Here is a 24,734-nt window from a genome sequence, read left to right on the forward strand (position 1 = left end):
GAATTTGGTTTCTTTGATACAAGTCTCATATTTCACCTGTCGGTGGATCTGGTACTAATATTAAAATTTATAAAACTAAAATTATTGCTAATAGTTTAGCCCGCGTTTACGTAAGAATCGTTTATTGCCTAATTTTTTGAGAAACACATCTAACGGATTTGCCATAGAGCACATAGTCATCAGGGGATATTTAGGTGCGTCATCATGAGAAATTTTCCTTCGTGCGCAACGCGAGATTGCTGGAGAAATGGATGACGGAATGACGGACGCTAAAATTTCGTAAATCTGTTCCGTTGCGGTGATACACGCGAGGTCTTTCGTAAAAACGTGAACGACCTTCGGTACTGATTCGAGATATTGAAAGGAGGAGAGACTCATCTCGTTAGTGACGGGTCTGCCGTCCGACAAGATGCACTTGTTCTTACGCGTTCGATCGCCACGTTATATTTCTTCGCTGTGCCACGAACATCGGTTTACATTGCAGAAGCTGATACGGATCTTTCTGCTTGATTGAACAAGTTTGAAGAACTATTGCCAAGGTAAAGTTGATAAATGTCTAAACGCTTTCATCCATTCTTAGTTTTTGATCTTACTGTAAAATATCATTCCACTATTGAGAACTACTGTCAAAGAATGACTGAAAATTGTTTCGATATAAAGGATTTTCTTAAATTTTACTATTCTTGAAACAATTACGGAATTTTGAAAATTCTCGTCCTGATAAGATTGACAGCTTGTTATATTTAACTCTTTCTAATTCGAAAAATTTTTAATACGATCCAACTAGCGACTTTGGTACACCTGTATAATGAAATCTTTTAAAACGAAGGATTTTGATTTGAGAAGAAAAGGGTTATAAATGAGTGTAGATTTTTTTATACAGTAGCTTTCTTCCGTTTGTTGCTTTTCGTCGATTATAATAAGATACGATTTTCACACGACGTCGCTTTTGCAGTGCTAATGAAGTGCAAGGGATTAACAGATTTTCACTAAAAGTGCTGTGAGCTTATAATTAGTGCAATTGAATGCAGAATTTGTCAAATTATTCACTCGGTAATCGCTTTGTATTTGCTTATCAAATATTAGCTGTGTCTTTTTCAATGCCATAATTGGTGATTTTCTATTTATCAAATTGCTTCCATTTAATTTTTAAAACGAACTATCACTGTTATCGACATACAGTATTAATATGTAAATGAAAGTGATATTTTTTAATTTTCCTGTTTCCTTCGCATTTTCATTCATTATAGAAAATAGTTATACCGAATTCCTAGACAGGTATCGAGGTCAAAACACCTGTGATCACTGTTTCGTGAGCGATTACGAGAACGTTATGTAAGAATAGATTTGACCACGCTTTATTATACAACTCGATAGCCGAAATACCATATGGGTAAAATTTATGCGAAGAACCGAAATCTTTTTTCGTGGCAAACACGTTGTTTCATAATGTTGTTGGCCCATATCTATAAATCAAGAATCGTTTTGATAACCAGTCGATGTTTCTTCGATTAGTAAGAAAAGATGCATCAATAAACGACTCAGAAGCTACGTTAGTCAAAAATTATATAATAATCAAAAAAGTAAAAAAAATTGTGATTTTTAAAAATATCTAAAAATATCTAAAATATCTAAAGAATAGTAGTTTCTAAAATTTATCTTAGAATTTATTACTCTTATTTACCACACTGATCGATTCTATAGATTGAAAAATAGGAGGAAAGCAATGTTGTTATGAACATATTACTTAATGCTTTGAATGCTTATCTCAAAATTTACTACTATTCATAGGCACTATTTACATATTTAGTAGAATTTAGTAGTATTATTTGTTTCAGAATTCACTGTAGTATTATTTATGTTAATTATAAATAAACCTACAGAAGTAAGTCAATTGTGGACTGCATACGTATATGCAAATTCATAATGAAACTCATAATTAAAGAATAGGAGATACTATTACGAGTTACACGTTAGATATTATTACGAACATTATCCTTTGGATTCTTATCTCTTCGATTATATGTTTGGTGCGTTTTATACACCGTTTCGCTTCAAATTTCTCATAGATTTCTAAACATTCAGAATCCACTTGCTTCGTGTACCTGTGTCACGAAACTGAGAAATTTACGAAAGTAAGGAACTGATCGCATATAATTAAATTTTCTGAGAGACTCAAATATACCAACGTATGAGTGACACGATAAATTGCATACTTATTTTTTCACGTTGCACCTTCGTGTTACTATATTCGGCTGCTGCAAAAGACACCAGACTTCAGTTCGTGACCAGCGTCCCAATGTTCTCTATATCGAACTCGATTCCCGTAACTTCAACACCACGTGCAACACTTGTAATTCACTTCGAGTTTCGTGGTTTTTTCCTATTGTGATTAGAAAATTATATTAACCATTTCCTGTACACTTCCAGGTACGTAACAGGATAACAAGGAATTGCATAAGGGTTCGTGAACGAAGACGGTCAGGATTGCGCAATAAATATTTGTACGCAGCAAATAAAAGTAAGTAGATAGTTTATCTGCAATGGTATGTTAACTTGGGCCAGTGAAGAAAAGTTACAGGGGTATTTCCTGTACTTTTGAAAAGGGAGAGTTTTGTTGATCTTGTTGTTTCGAATCGACGCTCTTGAAAAATGAAGTTTAAAAATTCAGGGTTACTTTCTATGATTGCAGCGAAAGATGTCTAGCGTAATTCAGTGACTGTCTGTCATTTAGTTCGTTCGACTTAATCTCCTAAAAAATTAGGTTAGACAATCTAAAAAAATGTTTTTGTTACATACAGTAAAAATAGGAATAAATTTTGGCGTAATTAGACTACAGATATTTATGCAAATTGATATTTTTAGAAACACGATTAAAGAATTAGAAGCTAAGCACACATTTGTTTCGACCAGTAAATGTATTATAATTACAAAATAAAGATTAGAAAACGATCGATAAATAATATAACGAGTACTATACCTCGAATGCTTTATCTTTGAATTTTGAATAAACATAATTGAGTAATTATGCGAATCGATTAAGATACAAAGCACAATTACGTTCCGTGATTCCATAATTCATTGACATTATTCCCACGATTATCGAAACAATATCGCTTTTCTCCGATACGTTACGATATTTGTACCTTTGTTAGTCCGCGAATCGTAAACGTCCGAGCTCGAAAAATGGCGGGCGATCGTAAAACTAATTTCCATATAACTTCAAACTCCGAGTGTAATTTACTCCAAATTTTTGTCAATTCCACGCATGAGAACCGCTGACTCATAACAGGTGGAAACCGCGTTGCGTAACGCATGTACATATATAGATCCTTGGATACATAAGAGAGATTTAAAGCAAACGTTAAAACGCTTGCTTACATAAAATTTGGAACGATAATCTAGCTTGAAAACAAAGCTTTATACGAAAAAATTTCGATTTACTTTTGCGCAAGGAACTATTTGACGTAAAATGATAGAGTTAGGAAAGAGAACTTTATGGTATACACCTTGTAACTTGTTGACTTACTTTCATTATTAGTTATCAATTATTGTGCAGAAAAGTTGTAATATCCCGAAAATTTATAACCGCCAGTATGGAAATATACAAAATTTTGGCAATTTCGATACTATTTCGCAGTTTATTTCCCATTCTAAACGTTTCGTTTCCTAGTACGGTGAAAGAAAGACGCGTGACAACTAGACCGTGGAAGGAATAATTTGACTGGAAATTGCATCGTATCCGCCCTCCTCCAACATTTTCTTCCGCTAGTCTGTTAACTCTGGCATTCTTTTTTTAAAACTCGAACTCTTAACTTACGGTAAATAATTCACGACCCGAATCAAATATAGATCACTCGTCAGAATCTCATAACCCAAAAAAACACTGAAAAGTGCAACCAACTATAATGGTAAAAACGCGAAACTTCATCAGTGATAATGTTCGAAAATAATTACGTCCGCGTGGATTCCATTATCGACGGTAAGAAAGTGCATCGCGGGCATAATAAAAATGAAGTAACACGTCGAGCGAGGCATTTACCATCGATTTATGTTCAAGGAAACACGTGGTCGCGCGACGGCCAAGAGTGAAAGTGAAACATGATCTGTGATCCACGTGCTTCTGATGCTCGAGCGGGGCTAATCTACAAGTAGCGTATCGACTGAACCTCGGACAGCACGTTTCTGCTCCAGCGTGTCAATCGTTCCAGTGAAAGAAATTTCGTAATCGCGAACGAAAAGTGGCGGATAATTCGACGTGTGTGATTGAGGGGCATCAAGCATCATTGAACGAATGCCAACTCGAAGGATCGAAGTGGACGCGAGACAGTGGACTCTAATAGAACCACCATCGAGATTCTTTGTGTTTGCTTTGTTCCATTATTTCCTCGATATATGGGAAATTTGAAATCGGAATTGAAGATTTCAGAGGAAGAAAGGATTCGATCAATATTGGGAGAATTTGAGGAGTAATCCCTTAAAGTTGATTTCAACGATTCGGTTTATCGACCGAGTCCTTTCGCGCGATCGCATAATCGACAACGCGATAACTCGTGCAACTTCTGTAGAAAGTCGACCGTCCGGTTTAATCGTGATCACGGCAAAAAGGAAAAAAGATCGAGGAGCAACCTTCAGAAATTTCAGAAACTGTCAGAGACCCAGTCAACCATCCATAGCGTTGTGTGTAGAAATATATTGTTGACTATACGTATTAGGACATCTGTTGATATTTAGTATAAATTCAGTATTTTCAAGTGCTTTTATTTTCCAGTTACTTTATTGAAAATCTGTTATGTCATTCGCGTCATGTTACGGTCAATAAGCTCGAATAAATGTAACGATTATGCGTGCTAATACTTTTGATCGACGATGCAAGTACAAACATTTCTGACAATTCGATGAAATTGAAATTAATGTTTTTTTATACGTTTTAGTTACATTGTTGAAACAGCTATATAATTAAATATATTCTATATAAGTGCAGTATAACGATATTAATTTGGAAACGAATTATACAAATTACATTAGAATATCTCTATTTGTATGCTCGCCATCTATATTTGTCCTCGGCTGCCATTTACATGTCCGTAAATCAGTCAAACAAAAAAATTACTCAAAAAATATTCTTCCTGTTGGAACATAATTTCCGTGAAAGGAAGTTGTCCACTTCGTTATGATAATTACAACCATCTTACTGGAAGGTTATTACTTACAATTGAACGACATATATAAGTATAATCACTCGCGTAATTTAGATGCACCGACGTTGCTTCATAACCATTACGACGATCATAAGGTACTACGATCTCGAACCAATTACTCGCTCGATCAACGAACAGTGTTCCGATTTCACTTAGCCCAGGTGTATGTTATGATTATATAACTGATTTTAGACTTCCTTAATCATTCCATGCATCGACCCGTTACAAAATATAGAGTCCAGAGTGTAAACGATTAGAAACGATCGAGAGCAACGAATGTTCGAGAAACGTTAAAAAACTTGACGGCCTCGCGTTCAATTTCAACAAAAATAGACATTCTCCAACTATCTCGCGCTAATGTTAACGAAGAAATAAACCGGAATGATAAGAACAAACAAGAAATACCTATTGGTTAAACGATTCTTTCATTGGCGCGGAACAACAAAGAACGATGTCTGTTGCATCATATTCGAAATTCGTTGGTCAATTGATTTCGAAACTGTCGAAATATCGCTGCTAGTGAATTCCCTGCACGCGTCAACTCGAGGTTGCGTCGAAATGGAGCACAAGGGGAAGTATCTAACCAAGGAGTCACGAAAAGCCAAATTCCGATCGTCGTTGGACAGTCACGCCCGATCTGGCACGAAGGTTACAACCGTTTCATCGTCGAATCGAATCTCACTCGTTTAATCGATCAAATAAAACACATAACCGTTGTTCGATCGCATTTACCGGTATCTTCGGGAGTGCAAGAAAGACTGGAAAGTGCAAGAAGTGAAAGTGCGAGGAAGGTTCACGGGCATTCGGTATTTCTGAAATTTTCCACCGACTTCAGACACAAAGCTTCGCATTCCGTTTTCACGCGTTAATTCTCAACGAGGTTCATGCGTGACTCATAATCGTACGTTTCAGTAAAAACATCGCGTACGATTTCCCGCGTTTCTTAAAGACGTATCCCCCGTTTGTTAATCGATAGTACTTTTTAAATTGAATCCAATCGTATCACGAATACGAATTGCTTGGTTAGTCGTATTATTGCTATTTTCCTGGCGACCATTCGTGCCACGCTTACGTGATGAGAATCACGCGACCGATGGAGATTCGAGTTTTTAACGGCTCGTGTAAATAGCCAACCTGTTCTGGCAGTCGCGGTTTCATCGCTTTTCCGATTCTTTTTCTTCTTCACGAAAGTTTCGTGGCTTAAGTGAAACGTCGAATCGATTCTCCTCGCGTGACACCCAACGAGTTCTTCGCGAAGAAAGTACGTGGCGTAATTTCGCGGAGAAGTTGTTCCGAGTCTGTCTACAGAGTGTATCTTAAAACGAAATTTACATTTTTGATAGCCTGAATACGTGTTGCGGATGAATCATTCACAGTGAATATGAAAGGTGAATGGAGTATTTATTAATTCATTGATTGAATTAATTAAAACCTCGTTTCACTGGTTTTCAAAGTGTTAGAATTAACATTCCCTTTACAGTTAATTACATGGCAAAACAATGTTACCTGAACGGCTGTGTATTTGTTACTGAATGACATTAGTAGCGTCAGTGTCGCTTCAGCACGAATCGTATCGATATCGTTCATTCGATTCATCAAAAGTAAAGATCGATTCTACTTTGTTCATTGATCGCTTTGGATATCGATTTTGGATGAAATACAGATGAAAACGATCTTTACTTCTTTCGCTGTGAACGAATCATCAACGATACGTATTTAAAGCGTGCAATCTAGATTTGCCTTTAGACATCTTCCACGTGTAAATTCTGTGACCGATTAACAGCGTTTAATTGCAGATGCAGGCGTCGTCGATGAATTTATTGGCAGCCGGCTTATCGCTATTTTGCTTCGTGCATCCCCTCCATGGCGACCCTCAAGGATTCTATTCGACGAATTATGAGCCTTACAATCCTGCATTTCACATATCAGACCCGGTGCACCGTGTTGCACAATTTCCTGAACGATACGATTCTTCGAGCACTCGGAAATTTTTACCACGCGTGGCACAGTATAGAGAAACATCCGAGGCCACTCCAGAAAAAGATCAGTTTGAAAAACCTTTGCTCCTGCTGAGTTACTCTAAAGGAATGACAGAAACGGTGCAGCCAGGAGTATATAACAGGTATAGTGATTTTGGATCCGATGATCGTGAAGAGAAAGCGAAAGAAGATAGAATAAACGTTGAAGATGAAGATAAAAAGAGTGACTTGGATGAGGAGGCAATTATAGAAAAGATGAGGATTCTAGATCGACTGTTGTCTGAGGATTCAGGTGAAAAAGATTTTGATACGAATGTAATTGGAGACAAGATCATCTCGGAAGAATCGAAGAGGGTTGTCAGAGAAGTGAAGAAGAAGAAGCCGGGATTGTTTTGGTCCTTGGCAAAAATCACGTTCGAGGTAAGGCATTTTCTGTCTACATATGTATAGTGTATAGTGGTTAGACTATGGATATTTCAATTTTTCAGAAGACAAATTTATCGACGCCACTTTTTCTTAATTTCACTATATTATCCAAATGTATGATTAGTATTTAACTTCTTCAAAAATAGACGGTCCAGAAATAGAATAAATGTATATTTATCAGGAGAATGAAAACAAATGATCGTAAATCTGAAAGAAAATTAAAAACGATAATTTATGTCACACATCGTTGCTTTCTTTCGTTTCTCAATTTACGAAGTTGATTGATATTGATCGATTTATGATAGACAAAGTATACTTGTGTAAAAGTGTATTCTTCATCCAATGGTCACGACAAGTTCCGAGTTTCCCTTCAGGATAAAATCGTACGCAAGGAGATTTTAATAGATCGGCGATGACATCATGGTAAATCCACATAACCGGACCATTCAAGTTGCCTGGTATGCGGATGTGCATTTTCCCCTCCCTCTGTTACAAGGAAGAAAAAAGGATAATGTACACTTAACTGCGTATGGTCAGTGAAAGTGCGGGTGAGATTGTGCAGATGGCCACGATAGCTAGTGACTCGAAGTCACGTAACTGTCGAGTGTCGAAGGTTTGATCGTTGGGCGTGAGAGAGTTTAAAGGTGGCAAGCAGTCCAATGCACAATGGATTGAACCTGTAAAAACATGAATTGTATTCACAGCGCTACCATTTATACGTTATTCGTTTATGCGTTATTTTAAACCATATATTCCGATTCTGACAGTATTTTTTACTAGAAGGGAGAATTGTCTTTCTTCTCAAGTATATATGTTTGTTTCGTTGCACGGAAAGATTCTAATCTGGATCATTAAGCAGCGAAACAACAAGCTGAAAGATAATTCGCTAAATAATGAGTTAGGTTTTATATTTACTAGTAACAAAAGCTGAATTGTAAAACAAATTCCGAATGCTTGCAGGCAATCAGCGACACGACATCAGCGATCAAGGAGATCGCCACCATCATCAATAACAGCATCGCTCCTGATTCGGCTACCGCTAGTACCCTAATGAAAGAATCCCTAAAGGATGCAGATTCATCGAACATGACCAACGTCAACGGAACAGAAACGACGACATCAATACCCACGACCACGCCCTTTGTCTTAACTAGACAAGCACTACAGAGTTTAATCAGGCGAAACGTCTTGGGGCTCGTTAAACTTTTTAATATCGAATGGAAAGACGCATTAAACGTAAGACGATTCTTTCAAGTCCTTCCAATTTGATTCTGATTCTAATGATCGATTTATCCAGCCATTTGACCTATTCATATTTTGTCTGTACATTTTCCAGCAATCGGAAACAAACGTGAAAGAGTTCCAGAGGGATCTAGGAAACCAAATAGGCAGTTTCTTTCGTGACAGAAGGGACACTTAAAACGACTGATTGCATTAGGACATTTCTTATTTGATAAAATTCCTTCGATAGTGTACACCCTCCAAGCATGTAGCCAAAGATCGAACATAAGTTTAACCGACTAGTAGTACGTGTAAAAGACCGTTTCTTTTTATAATTCGAATTAAAGAGTTGAAAGCGAAAGCGAAGATATTTCAAATTGCCATAAAATCAACTCCAATACTATTTCCAATAGTGCGTCTCGTAAAAGAGCCAAGGACAAACGAGGCTGTTTCAAAACGCACAAAAGATCATAGGTGTTTATGCTGGCTCAAGTTACGTCACTTTCAAAGATCATCGTCCGATATTTATGTAACGCGGTCCTACACGACCTACGCGCTCTCGTATTTGTACGCAGGTAATCAGTGAAACAGGGTTTAACAGTTCTCTTGTATAAAAATCAGACGAAAATTCGAGAAGAGGTAAGTAGAAAGCACGTTTGCCTGAATTCGATTGGTTGACACGCGGCGTGGGACCACTGGATTCGCCCTTATATGTGAATCAACCAGACGGATCAAGAACTACACGATCAGTGCTGTTCCATGGATCACGAACAGTAAATCTGTTTACACTAATTGTAAGTAATATTCTTGAAACGTTTCTTTGAACGTAGTTTCTCTGAACGTATTTTTACATATTCACGACTGATAATTTCTTTGGCATACTAAAACAACGTGTTACGAGGTTCATTAAATGTTAATTAAAACAGAAAGAATTCAAAGTCTGCTTTCATACATACATATATATATTGACTTTATATCGCTCATTATCTTTTATTGGAAATAATATACAGAGGTATATAAAAGTACCCACTCAAACAAGTTCTTTTTACTCAGCTTTAAAGATTTTAAATAATATTATGTAAATACATAACAGTATTTACTTCATGCTTCTCTTTTTTTTTACAATATTGGTTAAAATTTGTTTAAATAATATAAAGTGAATACATTACACACATTAGAAATTCATACACATTACAATAACATTTTCTTAAATTGTATAAAGTAAAATATGATGTACGTAACGAGAAATTTTTATTCACCATTATAAGATGATGATCTTTCATCAGAGTTCCATTGACTTTCTTCAGAATCATTTACAATTGCTTCGCATAATTCTATCTTTCAGCGTAAAAAGAAATAATAATTCATCAGCTATCCTTAATGCGTTTTGGTCGTAATTTTCGTTTGATCGTCGAACTTCTGTGAGTATTTAGCTGTTGCATCTGTCTGTTCGTGTTCATACATGGGTTTACTGTTACTGTTACTGTTACTTTCATGTAAATAACTAATTCCGCTTACGTTGTTGCATGCGCGTAACACGATAGCTCGGTGAAAGAAGACAAAAAGGAGGGGCTAAATCGTGTGTAAGAAGATTACGTGGAATAGAAAGGACCACTGGTCAAAAGGTATTGGATCCGTGGAATCCTACATCGTGATTGGTTGATACCTCGCGTGGGATCTTGCAATCATCCTTATAGATTGGAGGATCGTCGACCTGTTCTGCAGTTTGCAGATCACGAAGATTCTTTGACGGTCGTATCAAAGTGTTACAACAATGCTTGGGATAATCTGCGTTTTCAACGCTATCTTGTACGTGACAGCTTCGGAGACAGTAAGTTCTATGCTTATTTGCAACAATTTGTATCTTATTATTTTAACACGTTAAAACTTTCAGATCTGCTCAAATGATGGATTTTACATCGTTGTGTTTAGTATTATAAACGTACCGATTCTTTTCACACAAATCAATATTGGCTTTCCTTAGACTTATCTCTGTTATCATGACATTATAGCGTAATTGCAATGAATGTGGTGAAGCTTAATCATTATCCGAGTATATATACAAAAAATGTTGGTATCTCAAATATTTTGGATCTTCGATAATAAAATTCAGATCATTCAAGGAACATTGAATCGCAAGCAGAGTTTTACTCGATAATACTAAAAAGAAGTAACAATTCTCTTGAGACTCTTTCTCATTGGATCTTGACGCTCGATTCTTCAGTGAATTTTACAAAATTCTTCTGGTAAAGGCCTCACACACACAATACACATTTTTCACACGTACAGTCACATCTTCACGTGCATTCTCTGAATCGCTCTTAATACAAAACCAATTATTTAAAGACCAATACAAAACATTCGTCGGCTCTTAATCATTTGTCATCTACGCGAATTCTCATTCACATGGTTTTTTATATTTGAATTCACGTATTAATAGATAAAGTAATAATAAAAGAATTTAACTTTCGATACTGTATAACTACTATAATTTGAACCTAAACTCGTTGATATTTTCAAATGAGGGAAGAACATTGATCTGTGAAATTTTCAATTTTCCGGTATGCGATATTAACGCAAATAGAAATGCAACAAAAGAACAATAACGCCTGTTCAGAAGGCACGTTGGCATTTGCATTAACACTTATCGAGCAGAAAATCGTTTGACGCTCTATATGTAGAAAAGAGAAAGTTACTATGTAGGCATAATAGCTGTTTAAAAGTAATTCAATGCACATTCCCGTACGGATAATTCTACCCGCATTTGCGACGTTATAACGTGTGGGATTAACTTTATCTTCCGTTTACAGCACAGTTCAAGTGTCAAAACATACTATTATAAGAACAGCTTTAGTGAATTAAAATGCTACAAAATTTCATCGAAAGTTAATTTCCCCTATACTGAGATGATTAAAAGTTGTTTTATTGTCGCTTTATATGTTGACAAATAAAAATGTCATTCTATAGTCATTATATATTATTTTCTTAAATAAAAATGGTCTAAACATGATATGGAGACCTGATAATTGAATTTAAATCTGTTATTTCAGGCGATCCTTCAACGAATGAAGCGTCAAAATGATCCAAGTGAAAGTGATCGTGTGATAGACAGTATTTTTAACGTGAGTATTATTTAATCTCTCTTAAGTTTATCGGTGATCCAGTAAAAATTGATTTTAACGCTTCAGATTCCAATTACGGCGATCAAGGAAACAGGAGCCGCGGTGCAAACTTTTAGCCCAGAAAATTCTAAGGCCATCGATAGTATTTTAAAGGTATATTTATATTCCGGTGACTTATATAACACGTACTCTTCGTAAATACAGTTTTCGTAAAAATCCCTAAAATATAGTTCTTTTCTTTTCTTTTTTTTCTTTTTTACTTTCTTTAAACAAAACAAACTTTCGGTGTGCATACATACTTTTCGATATTCATCAAACAATAATATTCTGCTCTCGCGTAACACGCTCTCGATATGACACAGTTCGAATTTTTGTGTTTTATCATGTTATCTATATATTATATATAATATAATTTCTTTGAAATATAAATCTTTCTTTCTTTTTCATAGATCCCTGTTTCGACCTTAGAAGCTGTTGGGGCTCTAGTAAAGCAAACGTCTGGGCAGAGACTCCAGAATGCCGAAGAGTTACAACGAATACGCCAAGAAAGAAGAGAGAGAATATTAGCTCAAAGGGAACGACAGAGATTCCAAAGAGAGCAACTTCAGCAACAACGTTTCAAACAGCAACAAATGAAGAGAAACGTTAAGAACAATAACAAAAATTCCTTTGGTTTAAACACCCTCTCCTTCCTGGTTAGTAATCATGGTATCTTAGGTAGTATTCAAGGTCCGTTTGGCGGGTACAGTGGAAATGGTGGTGGACATGGTGGTCATGGTGGTCATGGTGGTCATGGTGGTCATGGAAATCAAGGTACACATTTACTGGTATCGAGTATATATCTGTACTGCTTGACTAGGCAAAAGCGAAATCCTTGAAAAAAATTAATGAAAAAGGGAAAGACAAAGGTATATGTGCGATATCTTCAATTATTAATCGAACAATTGTAATAGGAGATTTTTACAAAAGGCGCGTTTTTCTGTCGTTAACGAATTTCTTAAAATCGAGATAATAAGAAAGAATAGTGAATTGTACGTTGATATGTGGGATTTCTCGTTTTAATCGTATGCCAAAACTTTTCTAAAATATCTTAAGGTACAAATTTTACGGAATTGATAGAGAATATATTGTGGAAAATTCTGTAAAGGAATTTTATTGCAGCTTCTGACGAGAATCATTATATAGAACCAGAGAATGGTGTGCCGCTTTTTTTACCGTTTATATATTTATTTATAGGTTTTGAAAACTTCGTTTTTTTCTGAATCAAACAGTACAACTATGAAACTACAGATGGTTCATATAGAAATCTTTGTAGGTACCCATGGAGGACAGGGCAGTACAGGTAGTTACGAAGTCCACGAAAACGTAGAAGAAGACACAAATTATTCCTGGCATGGGATCACCGCTGGATTTGGTACGATTTCTGGCTCTCGACCAACTAGCGCGCATATTTCCATACAAAATAAAGTCGCCCCTAAAGATAGAAGACCAAACAAGTATTACGACGATTTTCGAATACAGAACAAAATTGCTCCGAATAAAGAAAATGGACTAGACTATGAAGATGATCCTCCACTGCAGAACAAGATTGCACCCAAAAGCAGCAGAATATCGTTTCAATCATAGAACAAATTCATCAAACAGTGAAATGAATTCAATCTTTTAGTTTTCTATCACGCGTAACATACGCTGCCAGTTATACTCGTACATAAGTATTAGGAATTAGGACATCTACTTGTAGTATTTATTGGAAAAAGCAAATTTTACTTTGTCTAATATTTTATATTACAAAGCTTCTGTAACGCAATTGAAATGACAGATTTATAATAAGATAAGTAGAATATAGAATAACAACCGATTACCAAACAACAATTACCAAATAACAATTCGATTACCAAATGTCCTAATACCTGTTCGTATGTATGTTTAGCAGTGCACGTTACTTTAAATGTAAAGAGAAGTGACATCGAAGAACAGCAGAGTATCGTTTGACTCGTAAAATAAATGCAAGGCGAAACGAATTTGATTTTCTAAATTTTCATGACGTATTGTATAACATATATATACTTTTATATATCACACGCTCGATAACAGCTGGCCGATAAGTATGTGAGTCACATTGCATCGTTTATGTAGATAACGAATGACAAAATGTCGCTGTTTAGAGAAAACCAGAGTCGTTAAAGCAAACTGCAATTTCATCGTTGGGACGATAATTGGCGAACGAACGACAATGACTCGTTAGATTTTCACGGCAGCTGCGCTGTTTTACCCACGAATTTCGAAGTCACGTATGTACCACGAAAGACTCCATGGCTACTACATGGAATGTTAAACGAGTCAATCCTGCGATACGGAAAACATTTCGAATGTAACACGTCCTATGAATAACGAAAAGATGCGAGGATAAGCAAACAAACCGTGTATCCATTGTGTATTCGAATAAAATTCAACTTCATTTTGTACATAATTGATATTCCACTGCATGGATCCTCGTTATAAGATAAATATTAAACGAAGGAAAATGAATCTCAGTATCTGATAATAGTCGGATTTAATGAATAATCGCGTGACCGGTAGTCTTGTTTTTTATTTATATGGCTCGGGCGTCATAAGCACATAAATGCATGTAAAATAATAATCAGTCCACGCGTTAACGTTAAATCGTTTCGCAGTTATCGATGTATTAGCATATGTATAAATACAGCGTTGGCAAGGTTGAATGATTCACTTGATCGGTTTCGTTTGTAATTTATCACATCTATTCGAAGGAATCAGTATCAGAAATTGAAAAAGTATTTCTAAGTAGCATAGGAAAGATTTTTAAGCCTTTTGTATTAAACTGTGAATTAAATACCAATCATTGACATTCTAGAAAGTATTACAAGTTGGCGTCGACAACGATTATGCTGGTTTCGAAAACGGAAGTTCGTCGAATTACAAGATTGAATCTTGAAGTTTGAACCGTAACTTTGGATTTTTATAAACCACCTTATTATTCAAACAAATAAGGAGAATTCTAAAATATCTTCTGACATTAGAATACTATTAGTCATGTAATTTTATGTTCTTAGATATTTATTCGAGGAATTATGTTTACGTTTGATTCAACTTTGATCTGCGATATTAATGTGTAGTTTTCCTGCATCTCGTTATATTTTTAATTAAGATCTTTTTAGCGTCATCCATCTATCTGGTCAAAAAAATAATCATTTATAAAAACCTTTGCTTCTTCTTCATTTATGTGTTGAGTCATTTTAGCGGAAATTTCTCCATCACACAAGTGCATAGTTATTTCACGATTGCAGCATTCCCTTTCATTAAATTGTGAAGAAATTACGAATTCTTTAACCATGAACACGTCAATTGGTAATTTATTTTCGATGTAAAACAATGAAAATTTCCAACGCTAAACTAAAAGTGAAAACAATAAATCGAAAAACCTTCCGAAAATATTTGACTTATTTTCTAAAAAGGTACAATACATTTTGTACCGCACCAACTAGCTATCTTTTATTATAAAAAGATATTCAATTATATTCATTAATAAATCGAGGAAGAATTTGTGCATTAAGACGTTAAAAGCCTATTGGAACTTCTCCCATTTGTAAAAATAAACAACGTACAATGTCTTCTCTGTCTTTTCGGGGATGTATTTGTTAATTAAGGCAGCACACCGAAACTTATACAAATGCCAGCAAGACTGAAGAAGGAAATGAATGCGTGGTGATTGTATTCATATTGTCCTTGACCCCGGCGTAATCATAGTTCATTCGGTAGACAATCGTCGTATAAATCAGCTATAAAACCACATTCGCAAAACGAGTTGCTCGGCTACTTCTTAAGTCTACGTCAGACTTTATCCCTTCCCGACGAGAAGGTGAGCCAGAGATGTCTTCGAGGTCTTTTTAGAAGCCCGTAGTAAGTGCGTCAGGTAGCCAGTTGTGCGACTCAGTTGAAAGAAAGATGCTGTGCGGCAAGGTTGTTTTAGTGTTCGTAGTTAGTCTAATTGCATTGATCACCGGGATGCCTCAAGATAGCGAAAATAGCGCCCAGAGTCCATTCTCGGTGAGTTTTCAACTTTATTGGATTAATAATACAAAGTTTCATTGTATTTGCCTGAGAACAATTCACGCTTACGTTTGCGACGCGGCCGATTGTGAGACAGCGATTTATCGAATTTTGCATTGTAACTTTGCTTGGAATTTTGAACGAACAAGTGGAATTCTAATTGGCGATCGCGTAATTGGTAATTCGCGTTTGGAAATTTGTAAGAAAACGAAGCTTCGAAAAAAAAAAAAAAAAAAAAGGAATAGAAATTCAAAAAAATTGTGACATTTTGATTGAAAAGTTTCCGCTCATATTCGACATCGATATTTACAAAACAGTTAAAAATGAAGAATTTTCCCTCATACGAAAACAAAATTATTCAGTTGTTCAACAAGCGAGTATAATTAGAGATGATAATCAAAACTGTACGATATTTACAGTCTTCGCAAATGCTTATTTGTATACCTAATGAATTGTTTTACAAACTGAGTATGAGCAAATAGCTCTAAGCGTGCAGCTTTCTAATATTTCCAAGTATAACGTAACAACAATTAGACAACGTGCCACGACGTCTATTGAATCTTTTTATTCGGACGGTCATAAATGATGGCGAATGAATGACAGTGAATAGAATGTATAAAAAAATTTAGTGAAAAGGGGAGAGTACGGGTCACTGATGGCGGAACAATATTAGGTAATCAGCAAACGCAACCACGATCAGGGAAAAGATTGCGGAAATATAAAACCGAGTTAAAAGTTTGCGATGGTTATATGATTGTTGGAAAATATTGCTTAAATTTGCAAATAATTGTAGTGAACCAAGGACCGAGTTAAAGCACGTTATCAGGCCGACAATTTAGTAAATTTACATAAATATCAAATAATCCTGAAAAACTTAGAAAATATACAGATGATATAGAAGCAAATTGTACTGAGTTTGTAATTGTTTAAGAAAATTGTTTCATATTAACCACCATCTATTTGTTAAATACATACATAATGTACCTGAAAGCCTTCATTAAGGTTTATCGGTCTAATTGTAGCGTAAAAACGTTTATAAACTTTACAACGAGACATTATAGATATAGTAGTAATAGTAGTAGATAGTTAAGTAGCAATTATTAAAATGTTAATATCTGGAGAAACTTATCGCTGTAATTATACAAAAATGTTAGGTAAATTGCGAATTTTGATGCACCCTAGTAACTAAGCGAGTTAGTAAAAATGCATACAATGCACTGTACATAATATGCAAAACTATGTATACAATTTCCAAAGTACAGTATTCGCCATAATATTTAATAAAGAAATCAAATCTCTGCATAGGACCCTCTAGTTGAGTTGATAAAAATATGAATTTACATATTGCACGCTTTAGTTAAATTATGCTATTTAGTACTTTGCCATACTTCGAGATACGTTTAGACGTACAAATTTCATCTATTAAGTAAAGTTATGTTGAAGTATATTATACAGGTTGTTCATTCAAACAACAACTAAATGCCTTAAATAGTATGAAGAGAAATAAAAAACACTTTAGTTTTCATTACTTTCGAAGTGATCGATATAGGATAATTTAACTATAGACAGTAACATAAATATTCGCGACCTAATAACAAAACAATAAAAAAACGTGCCATTGTTTCTTCGCAGCTTCCATTCGTTCAACTTACAAATGGTGGAATCCGATTCAATTTGGGCGGCTACCATGCCCAAGCTGGACTGGGTGGTTTACTAGGCGGAAGCAATGGACTTCACGCTAGCGTCGGAACACCCTGGGGTGGCCATGCGTCCGCTGGTTTGGGTGGCGCAATCGATGGCAACAATGCAAATCTTGGCTAGTACAATTCCATCGACACGTCTTTCTTCTTTTCCAGTAGAACTTGTAAATCTGTCGCCATAGACGTTTATACGAATTTTATATACTTGAACGAAACTTTAGTTGGCGCTCGATTAATCCGTCAAGTGGCAAACGAGTCAAATTGTCATTCGGATTGTCAATCTCTCGAATATAATAATTCCTTTATTTACAGATTCCCTATTTTCTTACGTTCTACTACCCGTTACTTTCTACTAAAAGTACTTTGTATTACGATTTATAATTTTTCCAGTTTCATAATTAACATCTTTATGCCCGATGTTGCTTACACGTAACATCTTATTTTAATATGTTACCAAATGATAAACGTTAAATTAACTAAACGATAAATCCATTTGTTTTCTATAAAACAGATCCATTATTCTGGCGTGTCTCGTCTTCTTTTCGACCATCTAAAAAGACAATTCTCCTCAGACGATGGAAAAAGGATATTTACATTGCGAATTCAATTCTTCCTTATGTAAACGTCAACTATAATATCAACAAAAAAATCATAGATCCTAAGAAGTCAGCTCCTATTATATCATCTCCAATTATATACTGATATGATTTTTTTATGTCTTGATAGATTCTCAGAAATAGATATTTATCGTATCATAAATATACTGGAAGTTGACTTCTGGACTTCCAGTTTTTTTTCTTTTTTTTTCCCCCTATGAGAAGGCGAAATGAAAAGTTCATGCGGTGAATCGATCAACAGGAGGAGGTCTGTTCGCGAGAGCAGGCCTTGGAAACGGAAGACACGAAGCTGCAGCAGGATTAGGCGGAGTGATAGACGGAAGTGGAAGGACGGGTCCTGGACTCAGAGGAGGAATCTTTGCGAACACGGGAGCTCACGCGGTTGGAACATCAACTGGGATTTCTAACAGAGGACCAAGCGACAGACGAGATGATGGAAATAATAAACCAGGTGAAGATGAAGGCGATAGGGGCCAATCAACCAGGGGACGTTCGAATATTCAAGTAATCGCTCGTTCTGGAAATAAGAAAGAAAAAGTATTGGAGGTGCGTTAAATTAGTATTAATTGTTCATTGAGTCGTAATTAAATGTTATCAGAGTTACAAATTTGCGACGTTTTAAAAATAATTCAAATTTAATTGTAAAGTGTGAAATAAAGAAATATATACAAAATGTGTGCAAAAGTTTCTGGGCAAATAAATCTACTTTATATTCGTATAAAGGAATAATTAATTCGTAGTGTATATAATATAACTGTGTAGTCGTATTTATTTATTATATTGCTTTCTTTTATTCGTCATAGTCCTGTACCTAATATTAGTTAACAACTTTTCAAATATCATTACATTAGGTGAGATCATTAGATGATCAAATACATTAGATAAATATCATTACCTTACATTAGGAATATAAAATGAGAGATTGACGTGACCGGGAAGTCTTGCACACCACAGTATATAAATGACGTGCTTCGTTAAAAAGAAAGAAAAAAGAAAAAGAGGAATAAATCTCAGACAGTAAATATATGATACGAAAGTAGAAGAAAAAGAATATGGTTTGTGATGTACGATTAGTAAATTATGAAGTGTTGAGATATGAAGGGTAAAATTATCGTTAATTTGTAGACAGTGGCTGTGCCGGCGGAATCTCCAGAGGCTTTTAAGCAAATTGACTCTTCGTCGAAAAAAGAGGTAAACACAATTGAATTAATGGCATCAATTTGAAGGTCGTTGCTCTTAGATCGAATTAATAATCTGTGAATACGATTGCGTCAGATACAAGAAGCATTAAACGTTAATCCGCTATCTATCGCCGAGGTTAATCCTGTTTTGTCCAGCGAGACGAATGATATACGCGTTGGTGAGAAAAATTTCAGTTAATTAATAATCTTAACTCATTAAGGATCAACCAATGGTTTATCATAATGTTATAATTATATCAATTTATTTACGTTTCATAAGGTCGTAAAGTCTACGTGAAAAAAATAACTAGGATAAAAATCTTCAGAATTCTCGTTCACAGTCACGTTGCACGAAAATAGAATTCCATAATGAAAGTTGATGGAAAAAAGAACGCTGATAAAATATCGCGTCAACGTAACGTTGCCCCTTAATGGATTAACACGACACAATACAACGTAATACGACACTTTTTATACATTTGAGATTTATTTTTTAGTTCGATTAACGAAAGTCCTTCCACGTCACCGTAGAAGAAAGTTATGGGAGTCGAAGAGACAGGCTGATCAAGAGCATACAGTTCCAATAGAGCCGCAGGGTAATGCCGATTCAAATGTTCAAAACATCCAAAAGCGTCAAGCGATTTATTATTCAGACCCTACTCCTACACAAAAAGTAGCTGTAATGAGGACCAAAAGTCCTGGTTTTTACGATGACATATTTCAGGTAAAAAATATGATTATCCTTATTTTTCTATCCAAAAGTATTTGGACGCTTGTTTGTTTCTTACACAAGATAAATTTTAATTCGATGAATATATATAACCAGCATAGCCGTATAATAAAATATTATAACGAGATTAAATTGATTTTTAAGAACCGTATACGTAATACTAAGACTGGCATTTATAACTGTCGGGTCTTATAACGTTATTCTGTCAGTTTGGTAAACATTTTATCTTTGGATTCTATCATTTTTAAATTATAAATTACATTATGAAGATATCTTTCAAACGGATAGGATGTTGGTTCAATAAATGATATATAAATAATCAATTTATAGGGTAAATAGTATTGCTTTTGTATTGTTTAATATGTAATTTGAATTTATAATTTGTTAATTCCAATTATTAATTCATCAACATCAGTATGTTCGGATACTTACAAAGAAGGGTAGTATATGATATAACGAAAGCTTCCTTCATTCACTTAACTGTTTCCTTTTCACAGATACCGATATCAACGCTGAACGCTGTTAATCAACTGTTGAATAATAATGCCGGATAAATAACGACATCGTGTTGCGTCGATTTCCCATACACACTTTTACATTGTAAGACTTAGTGGTAATGGAAATAGCTATCCATTAAAAATAGATATAGATGCGTTGTGTTTAATTTGTTAGAATTTTCTTAATAAATTATTCTAAACTGAACTCTCTTTCACTGTTTATTCCCACCACTCCAGATTCACACTGTATTAATAAATCAATCGAAAATAATCTATTTTATTCTGTAAACATGAAACCTATTGTATTATAGTATCGTGAAATAATCGTGTAAAATTCGATGAATTTGATAAGACAAAGGGTACGAACTGCAGTGGAGGTAATAAGTAAAGGTGCTAAAGGGATGAGAAATCCCCATGGGCCATCGGGTCCATCGACGTGTCCGTGATCCTTTTGGAAAATCGAGTACTTGGAAAGGCGAACGTGACCATATTTTGGAAATGGTTTTAGTTAGATAATTATAATTTTCTGCTCTATCATTTCTAAGTAAATATACGAAATAAAATTCCTATACTGTTACATTGTTGCTTCTTTCCTAGATGTGTTCCCGAGTGAAGTGTTACCAATTGCGAAAATTGTCGGTATCTTACTTTTAGGCGCTCATATTCGATAAAAATCGCAATTATGTTATGTAAAAAACAAGATATGCGAGTGTTCAGAAATTTCATGAAACGTACGAATAGTAGTAATAATGATGTTTGACAAAGCCAAGGTCGAGTTTTTGGATATCAATGCTAATTTCCGAACAATGACAGCTATTACGAGGTATTTACTATTAATGGTCAAACAATGTGATATAGACCGACTGATAACTATTATATAAATATGAACGAGTCAACCAGAAAGCAAGTACTTTCGAGGAGCCGCTTCCTGAATTTTCGTCGCAAAGCCATACAAAAAAACACAGCTCGTCAATATGAGAGTTATACTGTCTTTATTCCTCACTTGCTTCCTGCTTGGATTCTTGGCCAGCATAGGCAATGGTCAGCTGGTAAGGTTTCTTTGAAATAGTTACTATAACGAAGACAATTACAAATTGTATTTCGAGATTTGTGTTATTTCTATTTAATGCTGCTTAAGAACACTGTCATTGCGATATATTGATATTTCAGATTGGACAGGGCGTCCTTTCTACTGTACAAGGTAATGGTACCACCCTATTTAATAAATAGGCAATAGGCAATAGGTAAAGCAATATATGTATCTTATTGATATTGTTGGATGTAACGTTTATTAGCTTGACGCATCTGAAACGTCGTTTTTTCAAAAATGTTCGCATTTTACGGATCGACACTATCTAACAACCTATGGTATTTTACAATAAATGTTAATCGAATCGAATGATTATTAATTTATCATAAGATTACGGATGCTTCTAAATATTGAAATTTAAATGTACAGAAATATACAGAAGCATATAGTATACGGGAATGTACTGAATATCCAGATAAACTGCCACAATAGTTATGAGACGTGCCACTATTTAGATACTACTCCTTTAATGATATTCGTAAAAATGTAAATTTAAGTAAACATCCAGCCAATTTATACGCTTTTGCGTATTACAAACTGCGAAAGCATCCGAATAGTTATGAACGATGATATTCGAACAGAGACATAGTTGGATTTTACCATTTTAATTAATAGGCAATAAATTAAGCAAGAGGAATGTTTTAAACGATTTTTTAGGAAGCACTGGTAACTCAATACCCGAAGCCCCGACTCTCAACGATGCCCTCACTAGTATCCTTGGACCTCTTTTGAGTGGTAACTCTACCGAAGGTAATAGCTTTATCTCTGGCCCTTTAAATAGAGCCTTCTAATAAACTATCGAATTCTAATAAAAATTAGAAAGAAATTCTGAGCTTTTCGTGCATCGATGAAATTCGTAATCTTCGCCCCTTAATAATTTCAGTCCACTGTACACAATAAATTGTTTCATACATTTTAGTACGATTATCAAAATATTTCGGAAAACTAATGAAATCAAATTCTGACATAATAAGTTATCTTCTATCGCGTGTAAATCGAAGCGTCGCTATCCGCCATTCATGATCTAACTATAATTAATCGTCAAGAGCTATATATACGTTTATGCTATTATAAATGAAATTTCACTCGAATACATTATTTTACCTTAGATATGAATAAAATCAAACAAATGCTATTAAGGATTTTACTATTATTTAATATTAAATACAAGATAAATAAGTTATTATTTGCAGTAGATATGAATAACACTATTTACGATAATATTATTAAGGGGTGATAATATTAAAATAAAATTCAATTTCTCTTCATAATCAACTTTAAAGAAGTTATATAATAGACTTGGAAAGGTTTTCTCAACTAATACGTTCATATAATGTTAATGTAATGTTTCATGATTACATCTAGGAGGAAACAGCCTCACCGGTAACCTGACTAAGCTCTTGGCGGGTCTTCAAAACGTGTCGATCGGTGAACTACTTCGAGGTATTTTGAATGGAAATCTTTCACAACTTCAGATACTACTTGGTCCTATAATCGAACTCTTGGAAAGCTTACCTATAGTTGGCCCACTCATAGTACTCCTATCTCAAGTATTGCGTGTAAGTTTCATATTATATTTCGTAATTTTCTTATAATCTTATTAAATAGTCGTTTTTAATATGTTATTCACTTTGATCATTCTTATTTTAATAAGCGAAAATGACGTATTTTCTTTAAACACGTGTATTCGTTAACAAATACGACATTGCCCACCAAGTGTTTGCAATACGTTTGCCAACCTTTTGTGGGTTTAATGCGCACTAACACAAACTGTTCACAAACTGTTATTAAATCTGCCAAAATATTTTCTATATGTACTTCAGTGTATTTCGTAACTTCGAACAATTACAATCGTCGATGAAATCGTCTTCGCAATTTACATCTTACAAAAATAGTCATTTTTATTGAAATAAAATATATAAGATGTAGGCATATACATATTTGTATATTATCATATATAAAACAATAAGAAAATGGTGAAAAAATACTTCGCAATGAAATCTTGTAGCGTTCTATTTCATTAAAAATGGCCTTTTTATCGAATGCAAGAAGAGTTTTACGAATGACTGTATGTGTCTTACGAATATGTTCACGAAAAATATGCAAAACGAACGACGATGAGATGTCGAATTATTCATAAACATCAGTGAGCAGGCACCTTAACCGTAATTTTTGTTTTTGCATGTTTCAGATTCCATTAACTCTTGTCGCAAGTATAGTCGCTTTATTACTCCAGATCTTGTTGGTTCTCTTGAACATAACGAGCACCACGAGCGGTTGATAATTGTCTTATACATTAGCATTCGTACAATTTAATTTGGATATGCATATTCATATATTATACGTGTTACAATAAAATGTGCATTTTGTGAAATAAAATTCTATCTCAAAAATGAAAAATGAACATTTTCTCACCCATTTTCCGTTCTAATATCTTCTTGAGGACAAGTCTTCCAACATCGACCCTTTAACTCCTATAGCTCAGATCGTGATTGCGATATAAACTTCACCTTCTTCTACTTCTATCCGTATTTTAACACAAAGGGCTTTATATTAAAATATGTGCAAAGTGCTTTGGTTTCATTAATTTCAATAATAAACGATACAATGGTACGCGAAAGTGTACGAACACATAGGCATAGAAACCTTCTATAAATATATATAAATATATAAAATAAATAAATAAATAAATATATAAAATATATATAAATATATTTTTTGTAATTTCATTGGTACCTTAATAACATCTATCATGATTATATTAGTGAAATTCTAAAAAAAATTGACAATAATACATATACAGAAGCTTCCAAATATTTATCACAAGCACACGTCATTTCGCACAAGTCACCAAAGTATTCAGAACAAATAATTATTTATTGTACAATACTAATAAGTC

The 24,734-nt window shown here is 34.6% G+C and overlaps 4 protein-coding genes and 2 long non-coding RNA genes across 17 annotated transcripts; 4 read left to right on the forward strand and 2 right to left on the reverse strand.

The window, feature by feature from the left end:
- Positions 1-370: 370 nt before the first annotated feature.
- Positions 371-9,195, forward strand: LOC100749416. Of its 10 annotated transcripts, XM_003490670.4 has the most exons (5): positions 372-539; positions 2,431-2,521; positions 6,998-7,600; positions 8,567-8,842; positions 8,943-9,195. In XM_003490670.4, the coding sequence occupies exons 3-5, from the start codon at positions 6,998-7,000 to the stop codon at positions 9,024-9,026; spliced, it is 963 nt and encodes a 320-aa protein (XP_003490718.1). In that variant the 5' UTR covers positions 372-539; positions 2,431-2,521; the 3' UTR covers positions 9,027-9,195. The 10 variants fall into 10 exon arrangements, with proteins under 10 accessions (XP_033177374.1, XP_003490718.1, XP_033177372.1 ...); XM_033321483.1 differs by lacking the exon at positions 2,431-2,521 and having other exon boundaries at positions 371-539; XM_033321481.1 differs by lacking the exons at positions 372-539; positions 2,431-2,521 and adding an exon at positions 4,361-4,871.
- On the reverse strand, positions 2,542-3,016 carry LOC117151822. The gene is made up of 2 exons (XR_004461956.1): positions 2,981-3,016; positions 2,542-2,752 (listed from the first exon to the last, which is right to left on the reverse strand). It is a non-coding gene; the product is annotated as an uncharacterized LOC117151822 (long non-coding RNA).
- Positions 9,196-9,913: 718 nt separating the features above from the next.
- LOC100742100 (keratin, type II cytoskeletal 2 oral-like) lies at positions 9,914-14,414 on the forward strand. Of its 2 annotated transcripts, XM_033321488.1 has the most exons (6): positions 9,914-10,248; positions 10,372-10,658; positions 11,878-11,949; positions 12,016-12,102; positions 12,399-12,762; positions 13,265-14,414. In XM_033321488.1, exons 2-6 carry the CDS (start codon positions 10,602-10,604, stop codon positions 13,573-13,575), a joined length of 891 nt encoding a protein of 296 aa, XP_033177379.1. In that variant the 5' UTR covers positions 9,914-10,248; positions 10,372-10,601; the 3' UTR covers positions 13,576-14,414. The 2 variants fall into 2 exon arrangements, with proteins under 2 accessions (XP_033177379.1, XP_033177378.1); XM_033321487.1 differs by having other exon boundaries at positions 9,914-10,658.
- Positions 11,614-24,490, reverse strand: LOC117151818. Its single transcript, XR_004461952.1, has 3 exons — positions 24,346-24,490; positions 13,888-13,891; positions 11,614-11,624 (listed from the first exon to the last, which is right to left on the reverse strand). It is a non-coding gene; the product is annotated as an uncharacterized LOC117151818 (long non-coding RNA).
- LOC100742221 lies at positions 15,841-20,950 on the forward strand. Its single transcript, XM_003490614.4, has 7 exons — positions 15,841-16,017; positions 17,653-17,836; positions 18,579-18,883; positions 19,463-19,528; positions 19,613-19,697; positions 20,016-20,242; positions 20,746-20,950. The coding sequence occupies exons 1-7, from the start codon at positions 15,916-15,918 to the stop codon at positions 20,800-20,802; spliced, it is 1,026 nt and encodes a 341-aa protein (XP_003490662.1). The 5' UTR covers positions 15,841-15,915; the 3' UTR covers positions 20,803-20,950.
- Positions 21,620-24,235, forward strand: LOC100742347. 2 transcript variants are annotated; one of them, XM_033321493.1, is made up of 5 exons: positions 21,620-21,794; positions 21,916-21,946; positions 22,493-22,585; positions 23,201-23,394; positions 24,027-24,235. In XM_033321493.1, exons 1-5 carry the CDS (start codon positions 21,720-21,722, stop codon positions 24,114-24,116), a joined length of 483 nt encoding a protein of 160 aa, XP_033177384.1. In that variant the 5' UTR covers positions 21,620-21,719; the 3' UTR covers positions 24,117-24,235. The 2 variants fall into 2 exon arrangements, with proteins under 2 accessions (XP_033177384.1, XP_033177385.1); XM_033321494.1 differs by having other exon boundaries at positions 23,204-23,394.
- Positions 24,491-24,734: the final 244 nt, after the last annotated feature.

Source organism: Bombus impatiens, unplaced genomic scaffold (genome assembly GCF_000188095.3).
Source record: "Bombus impatiens unplaced genomic scaffold, BIMP_2.2 scf_0463, whole genome shotgun sequence".
Classification (NCBI taxonomy): domain Eukaryota; kingdom Metazoa; phylum Arthropoda; class Insecta; order Hymenoptera; family Apidae; genus Bombus; species Bombus impatiens.

Bases quoted from the DNA above. Each gene is read 5' to 3' on its own strand.
- LOC100749416 (XM_024368548.2), top strand. From the start codon at position 5,583: ATGATAAGAACAAACAAGAAATACCTATTGGTTAAACGATTCTTTCAT. The intron at 5,850-6,997 runs GTTACAACCGTT...GTTTAATTGCAG, and splicing joins ACGCCCGATCTGGCACGAAG to ATGCAGGCGTCGTCGATGAA. The intron at 8,843-8,942 runs GTAAGACGATTC...TACATTTTCCAG, and splicing joins AATGGAAAGACGCATTAAAC to CAATCGGAAACAAACGTGAA.
- LOC100742100 (XM_033321487.1), top strand. From the start codon at position 10,602: ATGCTTGGGATAATCTGCGTTTTCAACGCTATCTTGTACGTGACAGCT. The intron at 10,659-11,877 runs GTAAGTTCTATG...CTGTTATTTCAG, and splicing joins ACGTGACAGCTTCGGAGACA to GCGATCCTTCAACGAATGAA. The intron at 12,763-13,264 runs GTACACATTTAC...AAATCTTTGTAG, and splicing joins TGGTGGTCATGGAAATCAAG to GTACCCATGGAGGACAGGGC.
- LOC100742221 (XM_003490614.4), top strand. From the start codon at position 15,916: ATGCTGTGCGGCAAGGTTGTTTTAGTGTTCGTAGTTAGTCTAATTGCA. The intron at 19,529-19,612 runs GTAAACACAATT...CGATTGCGTCAG, and splicing joins ACTCTTCGTCGAAAAAAGAG to ATACAAGAAGCATTAAACGT. The intron at 20,243-20,745 runs GTAAAAAATATG...TCCTTTTCACAG, and splicing joins TTTACGATGACATATTTCAG to ATACCGATATCAACGCTGAA.
- LOC100742347 (XM_033321493.1), top strand. From the start codon at position 21,720: ATGAGAGTTATACTGTCTTTATTCCTCACTTGCTTCCTGCTTGGATTC. The intron at 21,795-21,915 runs GTAAGGTTTCTT...TTGATATTTCAG, and splicing joins GCATAGGCAATGGTCAGCTG to ATTGGACAGGGCGTCCTTTC. The intron at 21,947-22,492 runs GTAATGGTACCA...ACGATTTTTTAG, and splicing joins CGTCCTTTCTACTGTACAAG to GAAGCACTGGTAACTCAATA.